Raw genomic sequence first — 19,430 nt, forward strand, 5'->3', positions numbered from 1 at the left:
GGCTACCAACTGTCAGGTCCCGGGTTGCAACGCAACACTCTACGACCCCTGCGCCCATGAGGAGTGTAGGACTCACGCCCCATGTGCCACCACCCACAATGGACTGATCGTCTGGCACCCAGAAGCTTGCACCATCTGCTACGACCTTGTTAGTCAGCTGTTGGGTGGGGTAAGTCTACTCTTAGACTCTTGGTCTTATCACTAATAACACTTAGTTTTAAGCTTTGTTCAACCCTGTCTCCGCCGCTAGAAGCTTCATTTCGCCTTCTCTTTCAGGCTGCCGCCGTGAAGGAAGTCGCCTTGGCAACCCTGAAGGCTTGGTGGGCGGCTTCGGGAAGAACGCCGCCAAGGGCCAGCCGTACATTCTGGACAAGAAGCTGGCCGTTCAGATCTTCTCCGGTGGCAAGTCGACTGGCTATGTTGACCCCATCTCGGCAGCCCCTCTCATAGCTTCGATCCAGCAGGAGGTGCAGCAGGCATTCGGGTCCGTCTCCATGCAGGAGCCGGTCCCAGATGTGGCTAACCTCTGGACCCTGAAACATCGAGCCTATGGCGGTAGGGGCAGAGGATTTGTTGGTTGAGGTAGGTGTGTCGGGCGCCCAAGGTCCTTTCCGTCCTTGATCCAGCTCCTGGATCTTCTTACCCCTGTCCTTTCTTCTGCCTCTTTCCAAGGCTTTCCGGAATCTGAGATCCCTGCCCGCTCTCCCGCTCTTTTCTGTACCCCCGAAGGTGAAGGGACAGAGAGAACAGAAGACTCTCCATAAGACGACTTCTAAGAAGTCGTTGTCTTCTTCAGCTAAGAAGTCTACGACTTCCTACGCTGACGCGCGGTGAAGGCAAAGCCGAGCTCTTCTTACTCTAAGAGCTCTAGAAGCAAGGCTTCTAAGGAGAAGGCTCGCGCTCCAGCCGAGCCAACGCCTTCTCCGGCATCCACCGCAATCCACTCCGGCGTAACCCTCCTTTTGGGGGTGGTCGGGACCCGAGCTCCTTTGATCCCCCACCACCTTTTGTTTTCGGCAGTTGTGATGCAGCAAGTGGGAGAGATGGTTGGCTCGAGGATGACCGCCCTCGGGTCTAATAAGTTTGAACAGATGTTTGCGCAGCTGTCAAACACCATCAACCAGTCTGGCCAATCCATTCAGGATCTCTCTAACAGAGTTAGAGAGCAAGAGGACCGTTTTGCTGGACTTAGTCAGGTTCCTCAGCCAAGCTCACCCGTAGCAGGTACTGGCATTTTGCAGTTACCTCCCTACGAATCCCTACAGCCTTCTCCATGGATAACCCATGGAGAGTGGCCGCTTATGCCCCTTCAAGGACGGCATGATCTCTATCCCGGAGTGTGGAACTCGAAGAATTGAGGACTTCGAGTTCTACTCCTGGACTGACTCAGCATTTATTGGGTATGCTAGGCTGACCGTTGCTGCTCTCACTAGAGAGGAAAAGATTTCCCGAGAGACTGTGCTGTATAGTAGGGATCACGCACAGCGGGAATGGGTTCACTGCCTGGAGGATTGGGAGTGTACTAACACTAAGCTCCAAGCTTTCAAGAGTCCGTCACTATTTTCGCTACGGAGGAGGAGGCTTCTCCTCCGTTCGCTACCAAAATAGTGTAAGCGACTCTTCAGGCAGTCCTCAAAGACGAGCCTATGCCACAGCTGAGGGAAGCGGAATCTACTTCTCCGCTCTTCCCAGCCTTGGAGAATTGTGGGAGAACTTGCTGCCACGTTCTCGATTGGTAAGCTTAAGCCAGACTGCGCAGTGGACCAGTTTGGCGAGAAGCTTCCAAGACTGCCTGATACCCTGATTCAGGCAGAGTTCGATGCTCGAACAAGATTTGGGAGGTCCCTTAACTCCCTAATCATTACAGAAATGGCTGCCCTGTCTTATGGCACAGAACCTTTATTCAAGATTCTGGGCAAATCTCAGCTCCAGACAGTCCAAGCTGATGCTTTTTTCGACTTCTTCTAGCTAGGGAGGAACTGCCGAAAGCACGTCTGCAGGAGGCCACTATCAGGCATGAGCCTAATAGACTCCTGGCTTCCAGCATGTAGGGTGCGGACCTCTTCCAGAGTCCTCTGTGAACGAGGTGCACCACGAGGCTGCTAGGCTCAACCAGAGCCTTAGGGCTAGATGGGGCATCTCTTCCAAGAGGAAACAAGAGACCGCCCCTGCTGCTGGTAAGAAGCTTAAGAAGACAGGAAGAAGGTTCCATCCTTACCAGAAGCAACAGCAGCAACAGCAGTTTGTTCAGGCCGTCCCAGTTACACAACAGGGACAGCCGTCTACTTCAAAACAGACTCAACCATCCTCCTGTTTGTCTCCTCAGAGTCAACCGTCAACCTCCTACGCAGTCTCGCCGGCCTTCAATTCTATGTACGAAAGCCAGGTCTACCCAGCCTTTAATAGGTTCTCTAGGGGTAGCAGGGCGAGGGGCCCCACTTTCGCCAGCATGGCCAACAGGAAGAGCTGCAAGAGGTAGACAATTCAGAGGAGGGCGCGGAGGTCAACCCGCCCAACAACAGTGAGGCTCCCCAGGTAGGAGGGAGGCTGTTCCTTCTTCCGTCACAGGTGGGGGTGGTCAGCAAATGCACAGAGCATCGTGTCCAAAGGATTGGGTTGGAGTTGGATCAAAGATCCCCCTCCAATCAAATCATTCTATCAGGAACCATCAAAGGAATTGACAGATTATGCGGAGGAACTCCTTCAGAAAGGAGCTATTGCGAGAGTCAAGCATCTAAAATTTCAAGGTCGCTTATTCAGCGTGCCAAAGAAAGGCTCAACAAAAAGAAGGGTAATCTTAGACTTGTCAAGGCTAAACTCTTTCATTCGTTGCGACAAGTTCAAAAATGCTCACCATCTCGCAGGTACGGACCTTACTTCCCCGTGGGGCCGTCACAACCTCCATCGATCTTACAGACGCATACTATCATATCCCTATAGCCAGACACTTCCGTCCATTCCTAGGCTTCAAACTAGGAAATCAGACGTTCTCATTCAAAGTGATGCCCTTCGGTCTGAATGTAGCCCCCTGGGTATTCACGAAAGTAGCAGAAGTGGTAGTTCAACAGTTGAGAACTCAAGGGATAATGGTAGCAGCATACCTCGACGATTGGTTGATCTGGGCACCTACGGTCGAGGAACATGTCCTCAAAGCCACAAAGTAGGTAGTTCAATTTCTGGAACATCTGGGGTTCCAGATAAACAAAAAAACGAAATCCAGACTTTACTCCAGAGTCTCGTTTTCAGTGGCTAGGAATCCAATGGGATTTGTCTTCCCACAATCTGTCAATTCCGGTGGTCAAAAGAAAAGAAATAGCCAAGTCTGTGAAACAATTCCTTTTTTCAATCAAATGCAAACAGACATCAAGGAGAAACCAGGAAAGAATCCTAGGTTCTCTTCAGTTTGCCTCAGTGACAGACATCCTCCTGAAAGCAAGGCTGAAAGTTATAAATCGAGTTTGGCGATCGAGAGCAAACGCCAAATCTCGAGACAAGTTGTCAGTAATTCCACAGATCCTTCGCAATCAGCTCCGTCCATGGACAAAAGTGAAGAACCTTGCCAAATTAGTACCCCTTCAATATCCCCTTCCAGTGTTAACCATTCACACGGATGCCTCCCTGTCCTGATGGGGGGATATTCTCAATTCAAGCAAGTTCAGGGGACTTGGTCAGTTCAGTTCCGCCAGCTTCACATAAACGTCCTGGAAGCAATGGCAGTATTTCTTACCCTGAAGAGACTCCTTCCCCCGAAGAAGTCTCATCTAAGACTAGTTTTGGACAGTGCAGTGGTAGTACATTGCATCAACAGAGGAGGGTCCAAATCCAAACACGTGAATCATGTCATGATAGCCATCTTTGCGCTAGCAGACAAACACAGATGGCATCTGTCTGCCACTCACCTGGCGGGGGTAAGAAATGTGATAGCAGACGCTTTGTGTCCCGGTCAGTCCCTCTGGAATCAGAATGTGGCCCTGGACGACGGGTCATTCCAGTGGATATGCCGGAGAGAGTCCCAGGTCTCCAAGTAGATCTCTTCGCCTCACAAGCGAACCACAAGCTCCCTTGCTATGTGGCCCCCAACCTGGACCCTCTGGCTTATGCCACGGACGCCCTGTCGTTAGATTGGAATCAATGGAGGAAAATTTATGTTTTTTCCTCCAGTGAATCTTCTTTTGAAAGTCTTGAGCAAGCTGAGGACTTTCAAGGGACTAGTAGCTCTGATTGCTCCAGATTGGCCAAAAAGCAACTGGTATCCTCTGCTTCTGGAATTGGTCTCCTGACCTCAACGGATTTCCCAATCCCAAGCTGTCGCAATCAGTACAAATGAGGACTGTGTTCGCTTCCTCAGGAACTTCTTCAGACCCTAACTTTATGGACTTCATGAAGTTTGCGGCTAACAAAGATGCTAACATTGATCCACAAAACATCCTCTTCCTAGAATCAGATAAAAGAGAGTCAACTATTAGACAATATGACTCAGCTGTTAAAAAATTAGCATCCTTCCTGAAAGAATCAAACACTACAACCATGACAGTTAACTTAGCTATATCCTTTTTCAGGTCCTTGTTTGAAAAAGGCTTAGCAGCTAGCACTATTACTACTCATAAATCGGCTTTGAAGAAAATCTTTCAGTTGGGTTTCCAGATAGACCTAACAGAATCTTACTTTACGTCTATCCCAAAGCCTGTGCTAGACTTAGACCTTTCTCAAAGGCCTAATGCAGTTTCATGGTTCTTAAATGATGTCCTCAAACTAGCCTCAGATACTGACAACTCGTCTTGCACATTCATAATGCTTCTTAGAAAGACGTTATTTTTATTAAGCCTGGCTTCAGGAGCCAGAATTTCAGAACTGTCGGCTCTATCCAGAGATGCGGGTCATGTGGAATTCCTCCCCTCAGGAGAAGTTCTACTTTCCCCGGATCGTAGCTTTTTAGCTAAAAATGAGGATCCCCTTGCAAGGTGGGCTCCTTGGAAAGTCATCCCACTTCCGCAAGATCCTTCTCTCTGCCCAGTATCAACTTTAAGAGCCTTTCTATCTCGTACATCCTCAGATCCTCAGGTTCTCTCTTTATGAGAGAAAAAGGTGGCACTTTATCAGTAAAATAAGGAATCAGACAACAGATCCTTTACTTCATTAAACAAGCCAATCCTGATTCATTTCCAAAAGCACATGACATCAGAGGAGTAGCCACCTCAATTAATTACTTCCAACATATGAAACTTTGAGGATCTTAAAAAGTATACTGGATGGAAATCACCGACAGTCTTTAAACGTCATTACCTAAAGTCCTTGGAATCTTTTAAAATTTTCTGCAGTAGCAGCGGGAAACATTGTTTCTCCGTGATACTGCATAGTAGTTGTAGTATAGATCCAGTCTCCTTTTCTACCTACCTTGTCCAACATGCCTCACCCTATTGCCATGCTACTCGGAATACTCTAGCCTTAGCCGCTAGAATCATATTGGTGGATTGTCCTTTTTTTTTTTTTGCTAGGGACATCCATGTTATGTACATATAATGTACTTCAGTGTTCTACCCTTATTTTTATGCTTAGGGGGTAGAATACACAATGTGTTGTATATTATGTAAATATCTTAATTAAGTGAATCATTCTTTATTGTTTTGCCATTACATTATTATGTGTTACTATGTCTAATATAAGTTTTATTTTATAGTTATTTATTGATTGCTTTCTTTATCATACCATTGTTTAGGATAAGTTAGCTTTAAGTACTTTGTTTGTATACTGTAATGTCCCTGATTCACTTATATTATATATCTCTTTTTTTACTATTGGGTTTCATTTGTCCTTATTCCCATCTTGTCTGTTTCTCTGGTACTATTTCATAGGCCGACACGAGCTGAGCCCAGAAAAGGGATTTTGACGTAGGAAAAATCTATTTCTGGGTGATTGGCTCGTGTCGCCCTATGAAACCCACCCTGTTTTGATTTACCCACCCTGTCAATGGAGACAAAGATTGGTTCATTAGATTAAGGATGACCGCTAGGGCGCTGCTGTCCGTGGCGTTGGTAGTAGTAGTAGTAGCAGCCGCTTCACCCTTTAGTATCAGCTCTCTCTGGTGGGGATTTTATGTTGGAAGGTCTAAGGTGAATGACTCGTGGTAGTGATCCCACTCGCCTATATTCACATACCGACACTTCTTTTATAGAGTGAGCGAGTCAGTTTTACTGACATTTTCTTAATTTTGTTTTTCTCTGGTAATTTTAGATTAATTTTACCTAGAAATAATGATCTTAAGGATATTTCATAGGGCGACACGAGCCAATCACCCAGAAATAGATTTTTCCTACGTCAAAATCCCTTTATTGGTCTGCTGTCAATGAATGCTATGCTATGATGACTTCTTGAATCCACAGGCTGGTCAAAAGCTGACACTACTTGGTTAGAATATCACTCAATCATTGCTAACACTTGTCTATTGGCCATGAAGACTACTATTGCAGTCAATAACACTACCTGTTGCCAAACTCAGCTCCTCTACCCTGTGAAGGGTACCAGGGTACCACTTAAGGTGTACCTTGTCAGGCACCCCGTAGATTGTACTAAAGGTTTTTTTCCTTGCATCTCTCCAGCCCAGTTGTCTCGCTTTCTGTCTTTACTTTTTATTCATTCCCTTTGTTCTCTTTCTACATAGCCATCCAACTTCATTAATTTTACCTTGCAATAACTGTACCTCTCATTCAAGAACAAATCCTTTAGCTGAGTTCTATACCAGTCTAGTTATGAGAATTATTCTCATTAAACTAATTCATAAGGATGATAACTCAGCTCAGAATCATTCTGTCTTGTAGATAACAGATGTACAGTGGTCCCCCAGTATTCGGCAAATAGTTGGACCCCCTATAAAAACGCTGAAAACAGCCTATTTTGTAAGTTAAAACTCAAGAAAACCCATTAAAAAATTTTATACTTGGTTTTTATAATATTTTTATCACAAAAGTGCATTTTATGATGAAATTGATTAAAAAAACAGGAATTTCTGGATAATTCTCATAGAAAAATACCGCAAATAGACGAATTTTCCGTGAATAATGGGGGGAAATGTTCCCAAGAGAAATCTGCGAATGCTTGAGTCCAAGAATCTGGAGAACACGAATACGGGGGGTCCACTGTGCATCCATTCATAAACTTCAGAACCTATAGTAAAATGGTCAAACAGCAACCCATTATATGTCATCATACAATCCTTCCCAATCCTACCACGTCTCATTCCTCATGTGATCATTATGCTGAGTAGCTTTATCTCTGGTTTTCACCCAAACCAGCATTATGTTCTTTGAGTAGAGACTGGCAATTTATTGAAGCTTTCCTCATAATATCTATGGGCAAATACAACTCCATAACTTCAGCTACCTTGGCGATAGACACAAGTGCTAACTTGGCTGATAGATACAAGTGCTAAATTATATATAAAAAAACTGTTTGCACTTTCTGTGGAAATGTGGATGTTTTATATGAAACATAAAGTACTCAACTTTACCTTTGGGTCTCTTGAGATTCAAGTTATCATATGCTTCAGCATAGTTTGCATGGTGTATAAATATTTCTTCTAATTGCTGCTTAACTTCATGAAGTCCACCAATAAGAGAGACTTTGGGTATGGCAGTGATGAACTCTAGGTTCTTATGGATACTTGGAATAATGGTAGTAGCACACAGTAGCATGGTTTCAATTATTTCTTGTGGCAGAAGAGGTACCTAAAAGATGACAAGGAATTATGGAACTATGTAAATATCCTGATAAGGAAAAATGTATCAAATTCAAATTCTTATGAATAAAACTACAGTAAATACCTAAAAGGTATAAAGCAATTATGGAAATCTTGAAAAGCAGGATATATAAACTAGACAGTTTGGTCCCAATTTTGGGCACCACAAATATATATCACAGCACAAATGTTTCCATATCTGAAGGGTATACTTATGTTGGGCCTGTTCAAAAGAAGTAGATAATGGAATACCAACACAGGCAAGAGGCACAGCTAATCTTTAAATGTTAATTTAATTCTTCTTAATCTGAATCATCTTGAAACTAAATATAACACAAGCAAAGATGAACTTTGCTACTGGACTGGCTGTAACTCAATGAATTTCCTTAATTCTTTTTTATATTAAATCTACAAGTATGCTAAACCCACATTAAATTTTGAATACAAATTCAGACCTTATTATATCCATATTCATCAACATAAAATCCACACTGGTCCACAATTATTCACTTGCATTCCACACATAAATCACTTCAGTAAAGCAGCTGACTTTCAGTTTCACTGTTCTAATACTTACTTAAAGTTCACTTCTACAATTCAAACTAGTTCAGTTACAGTTATTGAACCATACTACAATTTAAAGTTACTAGTAGTTCCATCCTGAAAATGTAGGAAAATGGACACATTGGTACAACACTATAAAAACCTATACAGTACTAACTGGTCACAGGTAATTGGTACAGCAAGTGCTGGTATAGTAATTGGTTACTGGTAAGTGGGTCCCATTAATAGAAAAGTCCATTGTAACTCTATTTACAGTATAACAATTTATTTTGTGTTTGAGGTTTCCTTCCAGGAACAGGTAAGTGTGATCTAGTAAAATGACATTATTATAAGTTCCACTTGCACGACAACTTGAATTTAAAATTTTGCAGGCAACACTTCAACTGTTTGTATAGGTGACTAGGTCCGGCCAAAAGGTGTACGTTTCAGGAATAACTTTTGCATATGACATTCACCTGCTCATGCCTTATGTCCATCAGAGGTGAGGAGGGTGGGCTCCGATCATGTAATTACTTAGTAAGTATATATACAACCTTATTTTATTATATAAAAATGTCATTTTTATATAAGTAACTTATAAAGTAATTATATTGCTGATACCTTAAAATTGACAAAAATTGGAACTGATGGACATATTCTACTCCGAAACATCAAGTCAAGTAATGAATTTGAAATAGAAAGTTGCTAGCATTGAAGTACAATGCTTGTCATTTCCTTATCAGTTAAGAGAGCCTGCAATAGAAAACTGCTTCTGGTTGGTGCTCAACTTAACATGTAGTGGCATGGTGGTAAAGGCATTGAGTGCTTCTACTTAAGTGGGAACTTTGTAGCGAAGGAGTATTCCAATGGCTAACAAAGCATAAATTGGTATTGCAATATAAAAAACAACCCTATAACATTTGCCATCTATATTGAAATAACACCACAACCCATCCACTGAGAGTGATGGGTGCCTCAGGTACATTGTACCCCCTGGCTCCGCAAAGCTCAACACCTTGTTACAAAGTGAAGAGACAGTAGGAAAAAATCCTATGCCCCCTTTCGTGATACTATGCACGTTACTAAAAACGGTCTCAAATTGCTGGAAATTTAACCGTGTTTTCAACTCCCATTAAACCTACTAAGAAACAAAATCGATTTTACACTTCCAGTAGGTCAAAAGTAGCAAGGACATATGGGTCATAAAAGGGATTTTGACGTAAGGAAAAATCTATTTCTGGGCGATTGGTTCGTGTCGCCAGCGAAATATCCATTAATCCATTATTTCTAAGGTAAATGTACTAACACATACCAGAGAATAAATAAAATAAAGAAAAGGTCAGTACAACTGACTCGCTCACCCTCCAAGAGGGTGTCGGTATGAACACTATGGCGAGTGAGACCACTACCACGAACCGCTTGCCAAAAGAAATCTCCCACTACAAAATCCCCACAAGAGGGGAGCCGACCCACAGAGTGGGCAGCAAACTTACTACTACTCCAATCCCACTGCTGCCAGATCTGCTGCGCCTCTGGTGGCCATCCTGAAGTTAGCAGACAATCTTGAGCGATGGGATGGGCAGGGCGGGATTTTCGCTGGGCGACACGAACCAATCGCCAGAAATAGATTTTTCCTTACGTCAAATCCCTTTTCTGGGCTCAAGTTCGTGTACGCTGCGCGAAATCGTACAGAGAAATAGCACAAGATTGTTAAAGAATAAAAATCAAATAGACAAAAAGGGTCTCAAATAAAAGATAATATAAAATAAAGAAATATAATTGCTAATAAATATACATATACACAATGATACAAAAATAGAAATATTACTGAAATTTAACTTAATGCTAATAATATTTCTTAAAATTAACTTAAATTTAACATATATACAGGGCTTACATGGAATATATGTTGAAATCAGTATCTGTGTATAGATATTATGTACAAAGAACTAAAAGCAATTATAACAATAACTTGAATAGAACAAACTTCAATAATAACATAAAAAGGGAATGTATATGACTTAATATACAAAACCCGTAACCATTGTAAATACGATGTGTCCCCTAGCATAAAATAAGGGGATCACATCAAAGAGATCATTATATACAATCAATTGTGAGTGACCCTAGCAAAAAAAAATAAGGGGCACCCACTATACCATCATAAGAGCAGCTAAGACTCACGGTAAACGTAGATGAACATGGCAGGTATAGACGAACTGTTGGGTGAGATAGGTAGAAAGGAGGAGGACTGGATCTTCTACTAAAGATTAAGCAGAGTCGGGGGAAACTATGTTACCCGCCGCAACTGCTGAAAATTTCAGAGCTTCCAAGGACTTTAAGTAATGACGCTTAAATACTGTCGGCGATTTCCATCCAGTATATTTTTTTCAACTCATCGAAATTCATATGTTGGAAATAGTTAATTGAGGTGGCTACTGCCCTGACACATGTGTTTTAGGAAGGAGTCAGGATTGGCTTGCTTAATAAAGTACAGGATCTGCTGCCTGATGCCTTTAATAGATAAAGTACCACCTTTTTCTCTCTTAAAGAGAGGACCCGATGAGGATGAGGAGGTCCTGGACAGAAAGGCTCGTAAGGTCGATACTGGGCAAAGAGAAATATCTTGTGGAAGGGGTACAACCTTCCATGGTTCCCACCTCATCAAAGGATCTTCATTCTTTGCTATAAAACTACGTTCCGGAGAAAGTAGCACTTCCCCTGTGGGAAGAAATTCAACATGATCCGGATCCCTGGATAATGCCGACAGTTCTGAAATTCTAGCTCCTGAAGCCAAACTTAATAAAAATAGAGTTTTCTTAAGAGCATTATAAATGAACATGTGTCATTATCAGTTTCTGAAGCCAGCTTTAGAACATCATTTAAGAACCATGAAATACTGACGTAGGCCTTACAGAAGGTCTAAGTCTAGCACAAGCCTTGGGAATAGACGAGAAGTAGGAGTCTGTCAAGTCTATGCTGAAACCAAATTGAAAAATCTTTTTCAAGGCTGACTTGTTTGTCGTAATAGTGCTAGCTGCTAAGCCTTTTTCAAATCATAAAGATCTGAAAAAGGATATAGCTGAATTGATTGTCATGATTCTAATATCTGATTCTCTCAGGAAGGTTGCTAACTTTTTGACTGCAGCATCATACTGTCTCAAAGTTGAATCTCTTTTATCAGATTCCAAGAAGAGAATATTTTGAGGATCAATATTCGCATCTCTTTTAGCTGCAAACTTCATGAAATCCATAAAGTTAGGGTTTTGAGAATTCCTGAGGAAGCGAACACAGTCTTCGTTTGCACTGACTGGGAGAGCCAGTTCCAGAATTAGAGGGTACCAATTGCTCTTCGGCCAGTCTGGGGCTACTAGAGCCACTTGACCCTTGAATGTCCTGAGTTTGTTCAGCACCTTCAGGAGAAGATTCACTGGAGGGAAGACATAAATCTTCTCCCAGTTTTGTTCCAGTCTAGGGCCGGCGTCCGTGGCATAGGCCAGAGGGTCCAGGTTGGGGGCCACATAACATGGGAGTTTGTGGTTCGCTTGGGATGCGAAGAGATCCACTTGTAGACCTGGAACTCTCTGAAGAATCCACTGTGGAACGAAAACTGTTGTCCAGTGACCATTCCGACTCCAGAGGAACTGATTGGGATAGAGCATCTGCTATGACGTTTCTCACTCCAGCTATATGGGTGGAGGAGAGGTGCCAACTGAACTTGTCCGCCAGGGAGAAGATGGCTACCATGACATGATTTAGATGACGTGATTTGGAGCCTCCCCTGTTTATACAATGGACTACCACTGCGCTGTCTAAGACTAGCTTTATGTGGGAGTTCTTTGGCGGACGTAACCTTTTTTTAGAGTCAAGAACACCGCCATTGCTTCCAGTACATTTATGTGAAGCTGACGGAACTGGGGGGGGTGACCAGGTTCCTTGAACCTTCTTGAACTGAGAATATCCTCCCCAACCGCTTAACGAAGCGTCTGTGTGGATGGTAATCCCCGGAGGAGGAAACTGAAGGGGTACTGATATTGACAAGTTCTTGACTTTTTGCCCAAGGGCGTAGACGATTCCGTAGAATCTGAGGGACTGAGGATAATTGTCCCTGGACCTGACATTTGCTCGTGAGCGCCAGATTCTGGTTAGGTCTTTCAGTTTGGCTTTCATCAAGATGTTTGTCACTGATGCAAACTGGAGTGAACCCAGAATCCTTTCCTGGGTTCTCCTTGAAGCAAGTTTGTGTCCTAGAAATTGCTTTACTGACTTCGCTATTTCTTTCCTCTTGGCTGATGGAATCGACAGAGTATGGGAGGATAGATTCCATTGAATGCCCAGCCACTGAAAGTTTGACTCCGGAGTGAGTCTTGATTTGGTCCTGTTTATCTTGAAGCCTAGATATTCCAGGAAACCGGATTACTTCAGTGTTGCTTTGTGGCATTCCTCGACTGTTGGAGCCCAAATTAGCCAATCGTCGAGATACGCTACTACCATAATCCCTTGCGATCTTAGTTGTTGGACGACCACTTCCGCCAACTTCGTGAACACCCTGGGTGCTACGTTGAGACCGAAGGGAACTACCTTGAAGGAGAATGCCTGATCTCCTATCTTGAAGCCCAGATACGGGCGAAAGTGTCTTGCAATAGGGATATGATAGTATGCGTCTGTAAGATCGATAGAGGTGGTGACGGCCCACGGGGAAGTAAGGTCCGCACCTGCGAGATGGTGAGCATCTTGAACTTGTCGCAGCGAATGGCAAGTTTAAGCGGGATAAGTCTAAGATTACCCTTCTTTTTTGTGAGCCTTTCTTTGGAACGCTGAACAAGCGCCCTTGAAACTTTAATCTGTTGACTCTCGCTATTGCTCCTTTCTGAAGGAGGTCCTCCGCATACTCCGTCAATTCTTTGGATGGAAGTTGGCGGAAAGGTCTGGGTGGGGGCGGATTCGCCACCCAACTCCAACCAGGCCTTTCGACACAATGCTTTGTGCCCATTTGCTGAATCCCCACCGGTGGCGGAAGAGAAACAGCCTCCCTCCTACCTGGAAGTCCTCATTGATGTTGGTAGCCTCCGCGGCCTCCCCTGAAGTGTTTTCCTCTATTAAGGGACCCTCCCGATCCTCTCTGACGAAAGGATCGCTTACCTCTGCCTCCCTTACCTGAGCGGTCATACTTCTGAAAGGCCTGGCCTTCGAACACTTGGTTGAAGGCTGGGGAGACAGCGTAAGAGGTGGAAGGTTGAGGCTGGGGGGAAATCACATAAATAGGCTGTGATTAAGCCTTGGAGGTAGAGGGTTGGGCTGCCTGCACCAACGGAACAGCCGAAACAGGCTGGGCAAACCGTTGCTGTTTCTTTTGGTAAGGCTGGAAACGTCTGGGTTTCTTCTGAGCCTTACCCTTGACAGCTTGATCTTGGCATCTCTTTACAGTGAGACCCCAACGATCCTTAAGGCTTTGGGATTTGTTAAGCCTCGTAGCCTCTGCCTGGACCTCCTTTACCATTGCATCTGGGAAGAGGTTCTGCTCCCCAGATGTTTGATGAAAGCAACTTATTCGGTTCATGCCGAATAGTTGCTTCTTGGAGGACATGCTTCCGACAGTTTGTTCTGGCTGTGGCGAACTCGAACATGTCAGACTGCACCGTTTGAGTCAGTGACTTGGTGATTAGCTTGAACAGTGGCTCGGAACCATAAGAAATGGTAGCCACCTCAGTCATGGCCATGGTGTTGAGAGACCTGGCCAGCCTAGACTTGGCATCAAACTCTGCCTGAATGAGGCTATCTGGAAGTCTAGGCAGCTTCTCACCAAACTGCTCCATAGCACAGTCTGGTTTGAGTTTGCCGCAGAAAAAGTGTTGGGCAGGTTCTTCCCACAAATCTCCGGTTGAGGGAAGTAAAGGAGATGTAGGGTCCGCTTCCTTTAGCTGCGGTAACGAGTCCCCCTTTTGGGCCGCTGGGATAGTGACCGTAGCAATCTTTGTCAAGAAAGGAAGCGGAGTACCCTCTTCCATTGTGAAGATTGTGAATGGACTCTTAAAAGGCTGTATTTTAGTGTTTGAACAATCCATGTCCCTCTAAGCAACCTGAGCCATTCTCTTTGAGCCTGGTCACGTGAATAGAGGACTGTCTCTTTAGGGACCTTATCATCTCGTGTCATGGCAGCGGCGGTGAGCCTGGCGTAGCCGATGAACGGCGGTTGGAGATCTTCCGGTAGAACTCGAAGTCCTCAATCCTTCGAGTTCCACATTCCGGGATAGAAATAAGCCCGTCTTGGAAGGGGGCGTATGACGCCACTCTCCAGGGATTGTTCATGCTGAACGGAGGCAGAGAGTCATATGGTGGCAACTGAGCTATCCCTGTGCCGAAGGGTGGGGGAGTAGCTAGCGGAGCTTGTCTTAGTCCGGCGATAATGTTATCCTGGGAGTTGAGAGACCCAACCAGATCCCCCATGTGTTGCAACAGGCCAGCATTGGGATCCAAAGCCGGAGCTGCTGCGGAGGTGGACGGGTAGCTCTGAACAGGAACCAAAGGAAGTGGAGAAACGGTTGACTCCGCTGGAGTGTGTGATCTCTCCTTGGAGGATCTACTCCTTGAGGATTTGGAGCCGGACCCAGAAGCTCTAGACCTCTCTGCTCCGGGGTTTGTAGCCGGAGACTTACGAGATGTTGACGCCGACGACGTCTTTTTAGACGACGACGACGTCTTACTCAAGGTTTTAACCACCGTTTTTTTGACCTTTGACCTTAGGTCTAACACGAAGCAGTCAGGAGAAGTATAAAGTTCGGCTCCTGTAAAGCCTTGGAAGGAAGCTGGAGAGTTTGCAGGAGGAGTAGAAGATCCAGTGGCGCCCAAGGGAAGCCCTTGGGCGTCCAACGTACTCACCTCGACCAACAGGTCGTCAACACTACCATCGGTTCAATGTTTAAGTCCAGTGTCGCGACTTCCGACGAGATGTCCTGGCCTGGATCAGTCAACGAAGCGGCGAGCTGCTGCTGAATTAGCGCAATAGTCGGGGCCGCCTCTGCTGGGTCGACGTAGCCCGTTGACTTGCCGCCGGGGAAGATCAGGACCGCCAACCTCTTCTCAAGTATGTAGGGCTGACCCTTGGCGGCGTTCTTCCCAAAACCGCCGACCCAGGCCCGCAGGGTTGCCAGTGCGGTGTCTCTAACAGCCGGAGCCTGGAAGAGAGGGTATTTGTTAGTTTTTTAAGATTAAACTTAAAATTAAAACTTAAGTAAAAGGTTAACTTAAAATTATAGGGGATGCGAGATCCCATATAAAATTAGCTTAAGTTTAAGATAAGATTAAAATTAAACTTAAGAACTATAATCTTGTAGGGATTGGCTAACGGAGTTGGAAATACTTACCCCGTCTAAGAGCTGGCTCACCAGATCATAGCAAATTGTGCAGGTCTCGTGATACCAGACTTGGAGGTTCCCGTGCGGAGTCGCGCATGGAGATGGGACCGGCAGACTTCATGCCCACAGGGGTCCTGGAGCATGGCATTGCATCCCGGATGCTCACAGTTGGTGGTCTGTAAGTGAAAAGACACATGAGCATCTTAAAAGATATCACTTACAGGCTAAAGGTTAAAAGAACTCCGCTGCATGCCGGAGCGCGAAAAAATTTCGGGCATAACCCCTCCCTTACCGCCTGAATAGGCTATAACCACGGAGAGATCCGGTGTGAGCATGCAATGGAGGGAAGGTTTAATGTAGCTTAAATTAAACTTAATATAGTTTAAATTAAATACTAATCTTAAACCTATAAACATGGGACGTACCGGACTAAGTCCGGTGCGTGGCGGAGCGTGTCGCGATATCAGCGCGACGGAGTGGTTAGTAGAGACCAACTGTATGCCGCAGTCCGCCCGTCAGGGTGAACTAGCACCTTTCCACGTGGATGCCGGAGCTCCGGTAGATAAAGAGCCCCAGTAAGGTGGGAAAGGGCGAGAGGGCAAACAGACTCGAGCTAGCAACGGAGGGGCGGGAGAGAACGGACGGGGGGGGGGAAAGGCCAGTCCCCCCCCCCCCTTAGCCATCCGAGCGTACCGAGAAGCTGGAGAGGTCGAGTCCAGTCTGGGTCTGTCCCGTCCCCCTACTCCCTCCGCCTAGGGGGAGAGGGAGGCAGGCCCGGGTATGTGGAGCGAGCGTGGGCAGACCAACCCTCCCCCTGGCCCTATGGAAGAGCGGGAGGAGGGAAAGATGACTGGACAGGCGTCTGGCTGCCCCGTGATCACGTAGTGACCACGGAGCGGTAACAAGAGATACAATGAAACAATAAAGCCTAGGATACACAACCGACTGATCAGAGAGATGCTATAGAGAAGCAACCGAACTGAAGAGCGGAAGCACATGGGACCAATAGGACATAACCTAGGCTAGGTGAAGCCAGACGCCGTACACTAACGTAAAACATAATACATAATTAAACCAAAATCACTAAACGTAAAGAAAGAAAATAAAACAGTAGGAGAAAAAATCCAGGAGTGTACGACTAACCCGAAAGAAAGTCTACCACTCAAAGCTAGCCGGGGCCGATACTAAGAGCTGTGGCTAGGGTCTGGATGGAAGATGCCTACGCAAGGTGAAAAAGACATGCATGCATGACATAAACCCCGTAGGCTGTACCCTTAATATAAATAGGATAACTAATAACAGAGCGTAATAAAGTAAGGGAAGGTTCTGGGTATGGAAGACCAAGAACGAACCCGCCACGAGGCAGAACCATGCTGCCATGCTTCCGACCTAGAGCTCGTATTTATACCCAAAAAACGGCAAATATTGACTCAAGGCCGGAAAAAACCAAATAGCAATAAACACTGATTACTTAACTTAGCTGCTGCAATGGCTGTATGCTCCATGATGAATAAATCCAGTAAAAAAGGGCACAAAAACACAGAGCAAAAAAGGGCACGTGTATACGTTGTGCGCTAACTGAAAAGGATGGCCACCAGAGGCGCAGCAGTCGGCAGCATGGGATGGAGTAGTAGTAGTTGCTGCCCACTCTGTGGGTCGGCTCCCCTCTTGTGGGGATTTTGTAGTGGGAGATTTCTTTTGGCAAGCGGTTCGTGGTAGTGGTCTCACTCGCCATAGTGTTCATACCGACACCCTCTTGGAGGGTGAGCGAGTCAGTTGTACTGACCTTTTCTTTATTTTATTTATTCTCTGGTATGTGTTAGTACATTTACCTTAGAAATAATGGATTAAAGGATATTTCGCGCAGCGACACGAACTGAGCCCAGAAAACATATGAAACCTGAGGAGTAAGAGGCTACTCTGAAGTCCTTAGCTTACCTTAAAACTAGGCAAAATTTGAGTGTGCCTCAAATTAAAAGTTCATTAAGGTGAGGGACAATACATTCTAGTCAGTGGGTAAAAAGGAATCTTGTCCTATCACTATATGTAGAGGAGGGTTCTCTGAAAATCTTACTGGATCCGTTTTAACCGTTTTTTAGGTTCATTAACGGTCCTTCCTTGTCTGGTCTCAGGCTCGCCATGCCGGCTCGCCTCTTGTTTATTTTGTAGCTCCTTCGGTCTTCCATACCATTGTGGCTATTCTGTGCAGTACCTATGATTATTATCATGAATGTTTTAAGTGTGGTGCGGGATGTGCTACAATTTTCATGTTTTACATCATACTATTCGGAAATCCTAATGTAAGTGTCTTAGCTCAGTGTTCATGCATGCATGTTCCTTTGTCTAGGTCTGTTAGGCAGGTGGGTTATTACCCACTTTTTCTTTAGTCCAGCCACCCTGGCCGTCGCCCTCCGTTTTACGTATCGGCAGAGGCCAGCTCCTGAGTTGTTGGTCTATCTACCTTCCAGGTAGGCTAGCCTAACTTCTCCTGGACGCCCCCCCTCTTTTTCTTCCTCTTGATTTCCTTCCTTTCTGTTTTATTACGATGTATTTGTTATGTGTTGCATGTTTGAGACGGTTTGTTTTAGTCTAGGCTACGTTTTGTCTGTCCCATTCGCCCACGTGGTCCAACCACGTTCGCAGTGGGCCAGCTGATCACCACGGGCCACCCAGCTCATCCCTCACTTCCTCCCTCCCCATCGCGGGGAGGAGGCAGACCTCGCTCGCTCACTGTCGCCATGGCAACCAACCGAGCACCCCTCCCCTCCTCCTCCCTTCCCAGGGAGGATACAGGAGTTACGGGAAGGGGGTCTTGAGTCTGGCTCGTATACCGTTCTCTCCCTGGGATCCGGGGGGGGTCCCTTGTGCGTTCGGGTTGGGTTGGCCACCCTGCCCGCTCGTACTGGGTCCTCTTCGGTTCTCGCTGTAGCTCTCTCCTCCCTCGGTCTACCTTCCCCATCCGTTATACGGCGGAATCGCTGGCCCCGCCAGCTCCTTGGGGGGTAGCGGAGAGTAGCCTTGACATGCATCCCCTTTTTATATACATTTATAACCTAATATGCTTCACCCCTTTTTATATACATTTATATCCTAATATGCTTCATTGTTCTGTTATCACTTTCCGCTAGTCTGGCGGAGCGCCCGCTCACCATCCGGGTTCTCTATTTGCTTGCGAAAGTTTTCTACGGCGGAGCTACGCTTCGCTTGCCTTGTTTATTACTTATTTTATTTGTTTTATTTTATTTTACTTGGGTTAATCTTCTCGTGTCTCTCCGCTGTGCTTGTACCCTCACCTCGGTGTACCCTCGGTATATGAGCAGGTAACTGGTTCGAAGGAAATCTTCGCTCCGGTGTACTGGAGTTTATCGGACCAGTTTACCACGTCCTACGGACTATCTCTCACGGAGTACAGGAGAGGATTATGCCAAGAAAAATTTTCACTCCGGCATGCAGCGGAGTATCATATCTCTTAGCAGGTTAGCCCTGTTAGTAACTGCCGATACTTATGTATCTGTCCACTTACAGGCTACCAACTGTCAAGAGGCGGGGTGCAACGCCATCCTGCAGGATCCATGCGGTCACGAGGTCTGCCAGACCCACGCTCCCTGTGCCATCCGCCATAATGATTTAATAGTATGGCATCATGAGGCCTGTGCCATCTGCTATGATCTGGTGGACCAGTTTACTGCCGGAGTAAGTATATACCAGAGTAATATACTTATATGTAACTGTTTTTGGTATATACTGTTATAAAAGCTTATGTTGAGATATATAAGTATTACTTAGTCTTAAGTGTTAAT

General features: G+C 45.3%; 1 protein-coding gene across 1 annotated transcript in view; it reads right to left on the bottom strand.

The window, feature by feature from the left end:
• LOC135212736 (ATPase family gene 2 protein homolog B-like) overlaps positions 1-19,430 on the bottom strand; it is a gene marked incomplete in the record, with an annotated part of 403,279 nt that overhangs the window by 102,680 nt on the left and 281,169 nt on the right. The window contains 1 exon segment of the mRNA XM_064246448.1: positions 7,505-7,721. Coding sequence (XP_064102518.1) covers positions 7,505-7,721 — 217 coding nt within the window.

This window comes from Macrobrachium nipponense, chromosome 41 (assembly GCF_015104395.2).
Source record: "Macrobrachium nipponense isolate FS-2020 chromosome 41, ASM1510439v2, whole genome shotgun sequence".
Taxonomy (NCBI): Eukaryota; Metazoa; Arthropoda; class Malacostraca; order Decapoda; family Palaemonidae; genus Macrobrachium; species Macrobrachium nipponense.